Raw genomic sequence first — 16,221 nt, 5'->3', positions numbered from 1 at the left:
TTTCATAGCCTTTGTAGAATTTCTGCTCTCACTTTAAACATCTCAAGGCCCTTTGAAGTGTCAGCTATGCAGCCTTTATGCCAGATGCCTCTTCCTATGCTGATCCACACTCCCAGGACAATGGAAAGTTCCCTTTCCTTGACCATCCCATGTTGTTGTAGTCGTGCTGTTGATCTTTTCAGTGGTTCCCCCTGAGGTTTTAAGGCTGGTAGTCATCTGTTGATGGCCATGTTGTAGAGTCTGCAGGAGACCATCAGTAGGTGCCCAGTAATCACTAGGTGGACCCGAGTCCCGCTGTGCAATGATGGAGGCACAGGAGTCTTTGTTTGAGGACTTCAATTGTTTACTCAATGCTGCATATGGTCCAGGCACGTGCCCTACCATGATTCTGTTCTGTAGTGGTAGGCTCTCATCAACCATGACTTTAGCAGTAGCTGCTATCACAAGTCGGGGAAAAGGCAGCAATGAGTTGTTGGAGCAGCGGGTGTTGGTGTGAGGGTGTAAGTGTTGTATTGTGATGCTGTAAAAGTTTTTATCTCCTTGTAATATATGCAGTGGTGTCCGTGGTCGAGAGGGTAGCATGAGTTGCAATGCATCCATTATTTACCATAGTGACTTGTATATGGATGATTGAAATACGCCGTTGGTGTCTCTTGTGAGTAGAAGGAACCAGTGCAGACAATCATCAAACGCAAAGCATCTCCATTAGCATGGCATGTTGCATATTTTTAGGGGATGATGTGAGAAGCAAACATATGCAGCTAATTTTTGATGGTGCCTAAGTTGAGTCCTAATCTCCATAAAGACTGCTATTTGGTGTAATAATAGATTGCTTTACATGGCATAATTTTCTTTTCCAGTAGTTTTCTCACCTTGTTCTGATGTCTCAGATGAGTATTTGTACCCAATGGAGTAGCATTTCATGGTGGAATAACACTTCTCAGTAGTTCTTTTTATTGGCTTGGTCTATGGCGTTTTCATTTGAAAGAGTGCTTGTGTGAACACTGACCATGTTAACAGCTGTTCTTTAATGGAATCTGCAGGTTTGTGCATGCATGATTATGTGAATTTGTAAATGAATTAGTAAATGGTTATGATGTTGGCAATGTAAGCAATAAGGGGTGTTGTGCTTACTTCAGCTTTGCACGGTTTGCACGCAGTCAGCACCTTCCTTAACACGTTTCCATGTCTGTTCTCCATTTTTCAGAAAGTTGTCACCATTTACTTGCCCTTTAGGACCACTGGCACTGCCCTTTTATCCTTTGTTTCTGAGGTGAAAAGGAAATACCAGGAACAAAGTCAACATAGTTAAAATGGCTCCATATGGCTATACCAGAGTATTTGAACCTGTACAGTGTCACTTTTGTGGTGCAATCCCAATGCAAAATCCTTTTTGGAATTAGTATGGTTTAATAATGCAAAATAATGTAAAGCAAAACTATGCAGCATTGCTGAAAGTTAGGGAAAAATACATTGTGACACAGCCAGACCTGGCAGCATGATATCATTTTTTTTTTCTAGTGGCAGGGGCAAGCAAACAACACAATGTGGGATGGTGTGGGAGCAAGCCACAATGGAAGCCAGGAGAGGGTGAGTGAGAAAGGGGCAAACAACAAGAAGTGAATGTGGGCGGAGTCAGTGGGATGGGGCAAGCAGCAACTGAACATTTGAGGAATTGAAGGAGAGGGCAAGCAATGATGGAATGTGATAGGGTAGGCAGGGAATGTGCAAGAAACAACAGAATGCTGGAGGGGTGGGAGGAATGGAACAAGAAACAACGGAACGTAGGGAAGGTGGGAGGCATATAGGCAAACAACAACCACGGAATGCAGTAGGGCTCAGAAATGTATTGGATATCCACAGTTAGTTTGAAAAACAAAATTCAGTGAACTGTTCCAGTGAAGGACAGCTACACATGCCTGTCTACTAGACCAGAAACCATTTCTCACTCTTGGTATATTTTAGAGACAGTGCTTTGCATTGTGGTGCATTACTTTCCGTAAGGTAGGTATTACATGGGTGGAGCATGGGCATTTTGACGCATACCTAGCTCCCTGGGATTGCACCAAAATGGCTATTTGGGCTGAATATCGGAAAAAGAAATATTGTGGCCAAACTATTGTGTCAAGTATCATGTGAAGGTAAGTTCCTATAGGTAAGCAACATTTTACTATATATAACTCCACATCTATGTACCTTGAAGAGATATATCTATATATATGTATACATATAGATATATATATGTATATATATATATGGAGAGATAGATAGATAGATAGATAGATAGATAGATAGATAGATAGATAGATAGATAGATAGATATCATCAAGGTACATAGATGTGGAGTTAAGAATAATAAATCTATACTTCCCAATTTGCACTTACCTTTTTGATAAATCAGTCCTCGATATTTTTTATGCAATATTATGTCCGCACAACATTTCTGTTTCCAGTATTTTGTCAGTGATCCTCAAAATGACGCCCCTATCTGACAGAGATGTAAGAATGAAGAATATCTTTATTTCTCCTCGTTACTTCCTCTCCCCATGCATGCTCCCTTTTTTTACGTAATGCAGCAGAGCAAGTTCCTTTGTTGGGCCACATTGTGTGAAATAATAGTTAATACGACTTAATGTATTTGCTTGGATATATGCTGCTAGAAATAATTAATTGTACCTAACCTTCAATGTCAGGGGCTGAGAAACAACTAACTGAAGCCCTGGTATCTGAATCGAGCACAAACCTGAGGGATTTTTTTTAATTGCATATTATGATGTTTCAGTGTTACCTACCGCACTGTTTGTTATATTTACTGCAAAGATTATACTGGAAATGGGCACTTGTATTGTTGTTTGTTTGTTGTTGAGGGATAAATAGGCACTTGAATGCCAAGGTTATACAAAAATTGAACCATTCAAACATTAGTACATTGCTCAAGTGTAAATGTTTGCACATTTTGGCCCTTATTTATACTTTTTGGTGCAAAACTGCACTAAAGCAGTTTTGCACCAAAACGTTTAGCACCGGCTTGCACCATTTTTGTGCACCAGCCGGGCACCATATTTATGGAATGGTGCTAGCTGGTGCAAAGGGTAGGCTAGAGTGAAAAAAAAAAAAATCGTCGGTGGGGCTGGTGGTATAGAAGAAGGGGGTTTAGCACCAAAAAATGACTTTAGGCACGTTAGAGTAAAAAACAAGCATTTGCAATGCAACGGGTCTCACATTTCTCCGAGTTAGAGCTATTAGCCGTTATAAACTCCCAACCAGACTTTTCTTGCCACATTAAATGGAAAAAAAGAGCGCGATCACGCTGCTACAGTTCACTCATAGTGAAACCTATCGGCAAAAATGCAATTATCTACGTAACCAGCAAAAGTGCAATTAACTATGTAACAGGGTTGATGTCATGGAAAGTGCTCTACTTCTGCCAAGCGAGATTGCGCTGCGAAAAAAAGATAAAAAGTAGTCCACAAACCGGATGGAAAACAGCGAGCCTCGCATGTTTTCAGTACTTGGTCGCTGCGCTCGAGGAGGGCTAACCACTGAAATAGGCATGACATATGCATGCCTTCCACAAATGAAAGCAAGCAGATTTTAACAGGCAAGCCCACGAACCAATGAAAAACACTGATGAGACATTGACTGGGCTCCGAGCCCTTTTCTAACTACTAAAGCGTCTCGCAAGCGAAACATATGCACAAGCGCATGAGACGCAGGCTCGATCCTAAAAAGTGACTCTAACCAGATTAGCGTCATTTTATGGTGCTAAACCTACCATGCCACATGACGGTCATGCCCACCACCACATGGCCATTGCACCCTGTGCCATGTGTAGGGGCCCATTACAGGGACCCCCATGGCACTTTAAAAAATAAAATGCAATACTTACCTGTACTTATCTGTACTTACCTGTGATGGGGCCCCCCATCCTCTGCAATTCCTCTGGTGTGGGTGGGGGTGCCCCTGGGGCCTGGGGAAGACACCTGTGGGCTTATACCATGGTGTTTCACCATGGAAATAGGCTCACAGGTCCCCTAACACCTGCCCTGACCCAGGAGTTAAAAAACAGGACAAAGCAAGCTTTGCACCATTTTTTGACCCTTCCTCCTTCCCGTGTACCATTTTTCCCTGGGAGTATAAATATGACGTTAAGGCCATAGAGTCTTTTTTTTGCACGGGAATGCCTACCTTGGATCTCATTAAGGCAAGGTAGGTTTCCACTATCAAAAAATTACTTTAACTTCATAAATTTGGTGCTAGTTGGGTCTAGCACCAAAGTATAAATATGGAGTTAGTTTTGCATCGAATTAGAGAAAAAACAAATGACGCTAATTCAATGCAAACAGAGTATAAATATGCCCCTTTGTGTTTTGGAAGAGTTTGTAACGGTGTTTCTCTTTTACTTCTCATGAATGTTAAATTTAACACGTGGAAAAAAATTACAAACATGAAAAGTAAATAACAGTGAGAAACCTGCAATCCTGCTCTTGGGATCTGTAGATCTATCACCTTTCTCTGAGTCAATGACAGGGGCAATTACCTGCAGGCTCTGCTGCGCAGGGGGCCCCCATCTGCCCAAGGCCAATGAATATCTATGAGATACGGGAGCCTCATGGGCCCCTCTTCATATTATGCAGGGGGGTCCCATCATTTCTACATTCTGCTACTGCTCAATGAGTCTACCACACACCAGTTCAGAAACTGTGTGCTGCACAGCAACCTCCTGGTTATTAGCCCTCGCCTCCACCTCAAAATTGCCTGAGTAAGCACAATACTCGTCCTCTCTTGTTTAGACTACTGAAATGCCGTCTTCTCAGGCTGTACAAAAAATACATTTCCAACTCCCAACAACCCAGAATGCCACTCCCTTGCTTACTTTTAGCCTAAACATCAAGCCCACATCACACTCTCCCTGAAAGTTCTTGATTGGCTTTGTTCGTTGTCCACAAGGCATACCTTTAATAACTCCTGTGTACCTGCCCAAAGATTTCCTAATGTACTTTGCAACAGGTAACCTGACTTGACATCCAGAATTTGCTGGCCATCTACCATCACTGACACAGATGCTATAACTAAAATCTGCTGGGCGGTGCTGTATTAAAATTACGCAAGGATCTAAAGACCATACTTTTTGGTGCAAAACTGCACCAATGCAGTTTTGCACCAAAAAGTTTAGCACCGGCTTGCACCATTTCTGAGCACCAGCTGGACACCTTATTTATGGAATGGTGCAAGCCGGTGCAAAGGGTATGCTAGCGTAAAAAAAAAAATGACGTTAGCCGGGTGGGGCTGGCGGTATGAAAGAAGGGGGGTTTGCACCAAAAAATGACGTTAGCCAGGTTAGAGTAAAAAAAAATGACTCTAACTAGCTAGCCTCATTTTCAGATGCAAAACCATCCATACCACATAACTCCTGTCTTAGAAAGGACAGGAGTCATGCCTACCACCCCAATGGCCAGCGCAGGGGACCAGGGTCCCATGGGCATGGCCATTGCACCCAGTGCCATGTAGGGGGGCCATTTCAGGGCACACAATGGCACTTTAAAAATAAAATACTTACCTGTACTTACCTGTGATGGGGTCCCCCATCCTCCGCTGCCCCTCTGGTGTGGGTGGGGGTGTCCCTGGGGCCTAGGGAGGGCACCTGTGGGCTTATTACATGGTGTTCCACCATGCCAATAGGCCCACAGGTACCCAAACGCCTGCCCTGACCCAGGCATCAAAATAATGGTGCAAAGCAAACTTTGCACCATTATTTGACCCATCCTCCCCCGTGTGTGATTTAAGCACGGGGCAATAAGTATGGCGCTAAGGCCATAGAGTCATTTTTTTCACAGGAATGTCTTCTTTGCATCTCGTTGACGCAAAGTAGGTTTTCATGTCCAAAAAATGACTTTAACTCCATAAATTTGGCACAAGACGGGTCTAGCGCCAAAATATAAATATGGAGTTTGTTTTGCACTGAATTTCTGTAAAAAAAATTACGCATATTCGGCGCAAAACGAGTATAAATTAGTCTTTGCCTACTTTAGAGACCTGTCATTCTTTAAGGCAGCTCAATCGAAACAGACTATTTGGATGTTCGCCCTCATTATGCTGTTCGCCCCACTAAATTCAGAAAGTCTCCCAAGGCCTGTGGCACTGCATGGCCCCAATTGTGTTTCCTACTACCAAGACGTAACCACTTGTTATCATTAGTAAGGTGTTTAAAACTAGAATGTAAGGCCTATTGAACCAGCATAGCATTCTATCCAATACCAATAGGCATTATCCCATGTTTACGCCGGGATCCTGAGTGACCTCAGACAGCTCAAATCGCTTTACTTTAACTGTTTGCTAAAACTGTGTTTTCCTTTTTTCTTTTTAAACCAGACTTTTATTTACTTCCTGATTTTACGCTGGGGAATCAATTTTGATTCCTCTAAAAACAGGAGTTTAAACATGGACCTGAATTCCCGACTTGTGCCATAATTACCGCACCTCTCTGTTTTCCCCTGAAAGATTTCAGAAGATCGACCTTGCAGAAACACACTGGAAGGAATGCTTACAGAAAAGGCAAAGCATGTAGAATTCTGTTAAACACCAATCCTTCATGTTATGCCTCATTTTCAACTGATTAGCTCACCCTTTTGCGACCTATTCGAAACTTAGCAAAACATACAAAACATACAAAACAGTGACCATTTTATGGAAATGAAGTCAAATGCAGTCTTCATCTAGCTGATGCTTACATCACTTTGCGTGCAAATCGTTTCACCAATGTGAAATAACTACATGTTTCTTAAATTTCTTGCAGATTCCATTGTTATCGGATTCTGGGTTGGCCTTGCAGTCTTCGTCATTTTCATGTTTTTTGTGCTGACCTTGCTGACTAAGACAGGAGCACCACACCAAGAGTAAGTCAATTTAAAGCACGTTTTGCGCATTTTAACTCATCTTCACCATTTCACCTATCCTTTAACCCCATTCTTTATGCTCATGAGCGCCTGAGAAAATAAGTACTGTCCAATTGCTTAATTTTGGAACCATGCAAACTGACAAGTGAGATGCAATTTTCGCCTCGTTTGGATGATGTAAATATCATTTTGAACTGATCGGCTACTGCACATTTATACTGGACTGTTAAAAACTTTAGACCAGATTTAAGAAGTTCTAGTGCCACATTAGCGTCATTTTGTTAATGCTAATGTGGTGTTAAGCTTCAAAAATCCCCCGCCATATTAACAGTGGCGCAAGGCACGCACAGACTACTTTGCAAACCTTTGCACCATATTATACATCCGCCATGCATAATGTATGCAAAGGGGGCGTTCCCCCGTAGGGGGTACCACAAAAATGGTGCAGTGGAATCTCTGAGATTCCGCTCCACCATTTTTAGCAGCATTTTTTAACGCCTGCTCTGAGCAGGCATTAAAAGGAGGCACACCATTTAATGTATTTTGCAGGACTAGTGCAAAAATATTTCTTGCTAGTCCTGCAAAATACATCAATAGAGTCCAAAGGTTCGATGCTGTGGCCACGACACAGCACCATGGTGCGCCGTATATTAAATATAGCACACACATGGTAGCGGTAGGGAGGTCCTGAGGGGTGCTAGAAAAGTGGCGCTGCAGTGGATTTAGCTCCACTTTTTTTAAATATGCCCCTTTGTTTAACCCCTTCGCTGCCAGACCTTTTCCCCCTCCTGTGCTGAGCATTTTTTGGGCTATTTGGGGCAGTTCACGCTTAGGCCCTCATAACTTTTTGTCCACATAAGCTAGCCAAGCCAAATTTGCGTCCTTTTTTTCCAATATCCTAGGGATTCTAGAGGTACCTAGACTTTGTGGGTTCCCCAGAAGGAGGCCAAGAAATTAGCCAAAATACAGTGAAAATTTAGTTTTTTTCAAAAAAATGGGAAAAAGGGGCTGCAGAAGAAGGCTTGTGGTTTATTCCCTGAAAATGGCATCAACAAACGGTTTGTGGTGCTAAAATCACCAGATTCCCAGCTTTCAGGAACAGGCAGACTTGAATCAGAACACCCAATTTTTCAACACAATTTTGGCATTTTACTGGGACATACCCCATTTTTACGATTTTTTTTGCTTTCAGCCTCCTTCCAGTCAGTGACAGAAATGGGCATGAAACCAATGCTGGATCCCAGAAACCGCAATATTTCTGAAAAGTAGACAAAATTCTGAATTCAGCAAGGGGTAATTTGTGTAGATCCTACAAGGGTTTCCTACAAAAAATAACAACTGAAAAAGAAAAATATTGAAATTAAACTGAAAAAAACATAAATTATTCTCTACGTTTTACTCTGTAACTTTGTCCTGCAATATCAGATTTTCGAAAGCAATATACTGTTAGGTCTGCTGGACTCCTCTGGTTGCGGGGATATATAGGGCTTGTAGGTTCATCAAGAACCCTAGGTACCCAGAGCCAATAAATGAGCTGCACCCTGCAGTGCGTTTTCATTCTATACTGGGTATACAGCAATTCATTTGCTGAAATATAAAGAGTGAAAAATAGCTATCATGAAAACCTTTGTTTTTCCAAAAAGGGCACAAGATAAGGTGTTGAGGAGCAGTGGTTATTTGCACATCTCTGAATTCCGGGGTGACCATACTAGCATGTGAATTACAGGGCATTTCTCAAATAGATGTCTTTTTTACACACTCTCTTATATTTGGAAGGAAAAAATGTAGAGAAAGACAAGGGGCAATAACGCTTGTTTTGCTAATCTATGTTCCCCCAAGTCTCCGAATAAAAATGATACCTCACTTGTGTGGGTAGGCCTAGCGCCCGCGACAGGAAACGCCCCAAAACGCAACGTGGAAACATCAAATTTTTTGAAAGAAAACAGAGGTGTTTTTTGCAAAGTGCCTACCTGTAGATTTTGGCCTCTAGCTCAGCCGGCACCTAGGGAAACCTACCAAACCTGTGCATTCTTTAAAACTAGAGACCTAGGGGAATCCAGGATGGGGTGACATGTGGGGCTCTGACTAGGTTCTGTTACCCAGAATCCTTTGCAAACCTCAAAATTTGGCTAAAAAAACAAGTTTTCCTCACATTTTGGTGACAGAAAGTTCCGGAATCAGAGAGGAGCCACAAATTTCCTTCCACCCAGCGTTCCCCCAAGTCTCCCGATAAAAATGATACCTCACTTGTGTGGGTAGGCCTAGCGCCCACGACATGGAAATGCCCCAAAACGCAACGTGGACACATCACATTTTTTGAAAGAAAACAGAGGTGTTTTTTGCAAAGTGCCTACCTGTAGATTTTGGCCGCTAGCTCAGCCGGCACCTAGGGAAACCTACCAAACCTGTGCATTTTTTAAAACTAGAGACCTAGGGGAATCCAAGATGTGGTGACTTGTGGGGCTCTGACCAGGTTCTGTTACCCAGAATCCTTTGCAAACCTCAAAATTTGGCTAAAAAAACATGTTTTCCTCACACTTCGGTGACAGAAAGTTCTGGAATCTGAGAGGAGCCACAAATTTCCTTCCACCCAGCGTTCCCCCAAGTCTCCCGATAAAAGTGATACCTCACTTGTGTGGGTAGGCCTAGCGCCCGCGACAGGAAACGCCCCAAAACACAACGTGGACACATCACATTTTTTGAAAGAAAACAGAGGTGTTTTTTGCAAAGTGCCTACCTGTAGATTTTGGCCTCTAGCTCAGCCGCCACCTAGGGAAACCTACCAAACCTGTGCATTCTTCAAAACTACAGACCTAGGGGAATCCAAGATGGGGTGACTTGTGGGGCTCTGACCAGGTTCTGTTACCCAGAATCCTTTGCAAACCTCAAAATTTGGCTAAAAAAACACGTTTTCCTCACATTTTGGTGACAGAAAGTTCCGGAATCAGAGAGGAGCCACAAATTTCCTTCCACCCAGTGTTCCCCCAAGTCTCCCGATAAAAATGATACCTCACTTGTGTGGGTAGGCCTAGCGCCCGCGACATGGGAATGCCCCAAAACGCAACGTGGACACATCACATTTTTTTAAAGAAAACAGAGGTGTTTTTTGCAAAGTGCCTACCTGTAGATTTTGGCCGCTAGCTCAGCCGGCACCTAGGGAAACCTAGTAAACCTGTGCATTTTTGAAAACTAGAGACCTAGGGGAATCCAAGATGTGGTGACTTGTGGGGCTCTGACCAGGTTCTGTTACCCAGAATCCTTTGCAAACCTCAAAATTTGGCTAAAAAAACATGTTTTCCTCACATTTCGGTGACAGAAAGTTCTGGAATCTGAGAGGAGCCACACATTTCCTTCCACCCAGCGTTCCCCCAAGTCTCCCGATAAAAATGATACCTCACTTGTGTGGGTAGGCCTAGCGCCCACGACAGGAAACGCCCCAAAACACAACGTGGACACATCACATTTTTTGAAAGAAAACAGAGGTGTTTTTTGCAAAGTGCCTGCCTGTAGATTTTGGCCTCTAGCTCAGCCGGCACCTAGAGAAACCTACCAAACCTGTGCATTTTTGAAAACTAGAGACCTAGGGGAATCCAAGATGGGGTGACTTGTGGGGCTCTGACCAGGTTCTGTTACCCAGAATCCTTTGCAAACCTCAAAATATGGCGAAAAAAACACGTTTTCCTCACATTTCGGTGACAGAAAGTTCCGGAATCTGAGAGGAGCCACAAATTTCCTTCCACCCACCGTTCCCCCAAGTCTCCCGATAAAAATGATACCTCACTTGTGTGGGTAGGCCTAGCGCCCGTGACAGGAAACGCCCCAAAACACAACGTGGACACATCACATTTTTTGAAAGAAAACAGAGGTGTTTTTTGCAAAGTGCCTACCTGTAGATTTTGGCCTCTAGCTCAGCCGGCATCTAGGGAAACCTACCAGACCTGTGCATTTTTTTAAACTAGAGACCTAGGGGAATCCAAGATGGGGTGACTTGTGGGGCTCTGACCAGGTTCTGTTACCCAGAATCCTTTGCAAACCTCAAAATTTGGCTAAAAAAACATGTTTTCCTCACATTTTGGTGACAGAAAGTTCCGGATTCAGAGAGGAGCCACAAATTTCCTTCTACCCCGCGTTCCCCCAAGTCTCCCGATAAAAATGATACCTCACTTGTGTGGGTAGGCCTAGCGCCCACGACATGGAAATGCCCCAAAACGCAACGTGGACACATCACATTTTTTGAAAGAAAACAGAGGTGTTTTTTGCAAAGTGCCTACCTGTAGATTTTGGCCGCTAGCTCAGCCGGCACCTAGGGAAACCTACCAAACCTGTGCATTTTTTAAAACTAGAGACCTAGGGGAATCCAAGATGTGGTGACTTGTGGGGCTCTGACCAGGTTCTGTTACCCAGAATCCTTTGCAAACCTCAAAATTTGGCTAAAAAATATGTTTTCCTCACATTTCGGTGACAGAAAGTTCTGGAATCTGAGAGGAGCCACAAATTTCCTTCCACCCAGCGTTCCCCCAAGTCTCCCGATAAAAATGATACCTCACTTGTGTGGGTAGGCCTAGCGCCCGCGACAGGAAACGCCCCAAAACACAACGTGGACACATCACATTTTTTTAAAGAAAACAGAGGTGTTTTTTGAAAAGTGCCTACCTGTAGATTTTGGCCTCTAGCTCAGCCGGCACCTAGAGAAACCTACCAAACCTGTGCATTTTTTAAAACTAGAGACCTAGAGGAATCCAAGATGGGGTGACTTGTGGGGCTCTGACCAGGTTCTGTTACCCAGAATCCTTTGCAAACCTCAAAATTTGGCCAAAAAAACACGTTTTCCTCACATTTCGGTGACAGAAAGTTCTGGAATCTGAGAGGAGCCACAAATTTCCTTCCACCCACCGTTCCCCCAAGTCTCCCGATAAAAATGATACCTCACTTGTGTGGGTAGGCCTAGCGCCCGCGACATGGGAATGCCCCAAAACGCAACGTGGACACATCACATTTTTTTAAAGAAAACAGAGGTGTTTTTTGCAAAGTGCCTACCTGTAGATTTTGGCCTCTAGCTCAGCCGGCACCTAGAGAAACCTACCAAACCTGTGCATTTTTGAAAACTAGAGACCTAGGGGAATCCAATATGGGGTGACTTGTGGGGCTCTGACCAGGTTCTGTTACCCAGAATCCTTTGCAAACCTCAAAATTTGGCAAAAAAAACACGTTTTCCTCACATTTCGGTGACAGAAAGTTCTGGAATCTGAGAGGAGCCACAAATTTCCTTCCACCCACCGTTCCCCCAAGTCTCCCGATAAAAATGATACCTCACTTGTGTGGGTAGGCCTAGCGCCCGTGACAGGAAATGCCCCAAAACACAACGTGGACACATCACATTTTTTGAAAGAAAACAGAGGTGTTTTTTGCAAAGTGCCTACATGTAGATTTTGGCCTCTAGCTCAGCCGGCACCTAGAGAAACCTACCAAACCTGTGCATTTTTTTAAACTAGAGACCTAGGGGAATCCAAGATGGGGTGACTTGTGAGGCTCCGGCCAGGTTCTGTTACCCAGAATCCTTTGCAAACCTCAAAATTTGGCTAAAAAAACACGTTTTCCTCACATTTTGGTGACAGAAAGTTCCGGAATCAGAGAGGAGCCACAAATTTCCTTCCACCCAGTGTTCCCCCAAGTCTCCCGATAAAAATGATACCTCACTTGTGTGGGTAGGCCTAGCACCCGTGACAGGAAATGCCCCAAAACACAACGTGGACACATCACATTTTTTGAAAGAAAACAGAGGTGTTTTTTGCAAAGTGCCTACCTGTAGATTTTGGCCTCTAGCTCAGCCGGCACCTAGGGAAACCTACCAAACCTGTGCATTCTTTAAAACTAGAGACCTAGGGCAATCCAAGATGGGGTGACTTGTGGGGCTCTGACTAGGTTCTGTTATCCAGAATACTTTGCAAACCTCAAAATTTGGCTAAAAAAAGACATTTTCCTCACATTTTGGTGACAGAAAGTTCCGGAATCAGAGAGGAGCCACAAATTTCCTTCCACCCAGCGTTCCCCCAAGTCTTCCGATACAAATGATACCTCACTTGTGTGGGTAGGCCTAGCGCCCGCGACAGGAGATGGCCCCGTGCCGAGGGGTCATTGAATGCAAAACATCTCTTTGATTGCAGAACAAAATGCCATTATAGAGGTGTTTTGCATTTCTAGTGACGGTTGCGACTAGGTAGTTATAGTTAGGACCTAGTATTTTTACTTGCCTATATCTTTGGCGCTGCTTCACGAATCTTCATGAAACTTTCCAAAAACATTTGCCAGTCATGTCAGCTGCTGTCTGAAAAGTTCTGGGGTGATCCATCCATGGGAAGGCCAAGAAAATGGGGGGGGTCCCAAAACACAATTTCCTCATTCATTTTTCTATAGGGATTTTGAACAGCAGTAGCGCAAAAACTACTGGACGGAATTGCACCAAATTTGGCAGGAAGATAGGTCCAGATCCAAAAGAGTGCTTTTTTTGTTTTGGTGTAATTCCATTCAGTAGTTTTTCAGAAAATAAGGTGGAAACAGATTGATTTATCTAGGGATGCGAAGGATTCATGACCCCTGCTGATCTCGTGCAGAGATGTAATTGTCTGATAATACATCAACAACAGAAACCGTTGAAGTGTTGTCAGCCAAGGAGCCAGAGTGCGAACACCCTGACCCCTTAGCTCTGTTAGTGTGGTCCTAAAGGGCACCCTCCAGGGCTAAAATACCTTTTTTTTTTATTTGATGAGTGGAGACAACCGTGAGTCTGCTGTAAATTTTTTTAAAAATGAAGTATAGTCTACCGACTTCATTACTCTAATGCCCCCGGGTGGGCCAAGTCCCACTCCTACTGCCCTGGGGACTGCAACCTCCCCGGGGCTTATGATTTGTATTTGGGGGGGCTGTGGCCCCCTGCTGCCCTAGGGACAGCCACCTCCCCAGGGTTTTGTTCTCATATGCAAAATGGGTACTTGCCTCCGCCCACAGCCCCGGAGAGCACCACCTCCCTGGGGCATTCACACATTCACATAGTATAATGTGGGGGGGCCTGTGGCCTCCCTGCACCACAGGGACCACCACCCCCAGGGCAAAATGTAATTTATTAAAGGGGCCCACGTGCCCCCACCCCTGTCCCGGGGACCACCACCCTCCGTGGCAACACTGTACTTGGGCAACTACTACCCCCGGGGGCAAATGTTTAAAAAAAAGGGGGGATCCCTATGAGACCCCGAAGCCCCGGGGACCATGGGGATATGTCCCCATTGGAGGGGGGCCAAGTGCCCACCCCGTGACATAGCTGTTTACTGTGGCTTGGCTGCAGCTTTACAGCCAAGCCACAGCAAACACTTCGGGTTTTGACAGTGGGACCTTGAAAGCAGGTCCCGCTGTCAAAATCCAAAGATTTCATCTATATCAGAGATTAGGGGACATATTTATGAAGAGTTGTGTTGCACTGAGTGCAGCACCACTTTTCCTGCGCTCCTTAGCGCCCCTCTAATGCCACCATGGTAGCACTGTATTTATAATATGGAGCACCATATCAGTAGTTAGGGTGACTAGCGTCATAATTTGTGACACTAGTCCGGCGCTTTGCAGAACTAGCATCACAAATTATTGCGCTAATTCTGCACAGCACCCAGAGGCCCATTGTAATCAATAGGAGCCTCTTTTTGACGCTTGCACTTATCAGGCATGAAAAAATGCCGATAAAAATGGTGAAAAGGAATCTTGTAGATTCCTTTGCGCCACTTCTGTTGCCCCCCTGTGCCGGAATGCCCCCCTTGCATACATTATGCCTGGCAGAGGCATAATGTAACACAAGGGGCTGCAAAGTGGTGCAATGAAAGCATTGCGTCACTTTGTAAATATGGCGTGTAGGAAATGCCACCTTAACGCCACATTTGTGTCGAAAGAAATACCACAAATATGGTGCAAGGTGGTGCTAGGGGCCCCTAGATGCTTCAGCAAGCAGTTAGCTGCGGTCAAGGCAACTTCCTGCTTGCTGAAGTAATGGCACAACGAGGGAAGCCTTAACGCTTCACGGTGCCAGGTAAAAAAGTTATATATATAAATAAATAGGGGCTGCGGGAAAGCTCATGAATGGCTTACAGATGTATTTTTTTTTTAAATCACAACCCACATTGCTGAGTGTGAAGGTCCAGCTGGACTCCTTTGACTTTTTTTTTTAATAAAAAAAGTATTTTACTTAAAATATTAAATACATTTTTTTATTTTAAATTGAACACAAATATCTCATTCTAAGTATATGAGATATTAAAGCCTAAAAAAACCTCTCTCTTTCCCTCTCCCTTTCTTTCTCTCTTTCTCTCTTTCAATCAATTTCTCCCACTCAGACACTTATGCAACCACTCACAGACCCACTCAGATACTCCCACACCCACTCACAGACTCACTCAGACACTCACGCACCCACTCAGACCCACTGCCACCATGATGCATCCACTCACAGACCATCACAAACACTAACGCACCCAGTAAAACACTGATGTAAGCAGTCTCACACCCCGACAGACAATCTGACAGCCACTCTCACCCCAGATAACCCGGTCACACCTACTCTCACCCAGAGAACACTGCCAACACCCGCCGCGCTGGCCAAATCGTCTGTGCACATCATGGTTTTAGGTAGTTAGGGGATGTTGGCCGCAGGGTCTGGATGTCGGTCAGGTCTTGCGGGCAGCCTCTCCTGCGCATCGGTGAAGGCTATGCATAGTGTAAGTTTGGGTGCTTATTGTGCTGTGCGCGGAGGTGGTTCAATTAACATATAGTAATTAAAATTCCTATACGTTAAAAAAAACGTAACGATTCACTGAAAAAAACAAAGGTTACAGGGACGTTATAGTTAGGCTTCATTTTAAATGTACCAAACCATAGAAATTCACCACTTAGAGTTACCTCAAGTAACTGTAACTCATGCCCTAAGATAACCTGAACTCATGCCCTCACCATGCACTGCTAATTACCCCACAAATTACAGCAATCATGCCACCTTTCATAATATCATTGAGAATATCAATGTAATATTTGCAGTAAAATGTTTGATGAAAAAACTGTGCAAGGCAAGGGAGTCAGTTATAGATACCTTAGGGCACGAGTTATCGTTACTTGAGGTAACTCTAACTATAACTGATGACTTTCTATGGTATATATATTCATATATATATATATATATATGTATATATATATATATATATATATATATATATATATATACATATATATATATATAGGGAGAGAGAGAGAGAGCAAGTTACTGTGTGCACTGATACAACCAACGTGTTTGGTC

General features: G+C 43.8%; 1 protein-coding gene across 1 annotated transcript in view; it reads left to right on the top strand.

Annotated features, from left to right (window-relative positions):
* The window catches only part of MRAP2 (melanocortin 2 receptor accessory protein 2), a 192,568-nt gene that overhangs the window by 1,530 nt on the left and 174,817 nt on the right, over window positions 1–16,221 (top strand). The window contains exon 2 of the mRNA XM_069236615.1: window positions 6,797–6,896. Within this exon, the coding sequence (XP_069092716.1) occupies window positions 6,797–6,896 (100 nt within the window). The remainder of the gene's footprint in view (window positions 1–6,796; window positions 6,897–16,221) is intronic.

The sequence above is a fragment of the Pleurodeles waltl genome, chromosome 5 (assembly GCF_031143425.1).
Source record: "Pleurodeles waltl isolate 20211129_DDA chromosome 5, aPleWal1.hap1.20221129, whole genome shotgun sequence".
NCBI lineage: Eukaryota > Metazoa > Chordata > Amphibia > Caudata > Salamandridae > Pleurodeles > Pleurodeles waltl.
The sequence above is the reverse complement of the archived record's forward strand: the minus strand, read 5'-3'. Positions and strand labels throughout refer to the sequence as shown.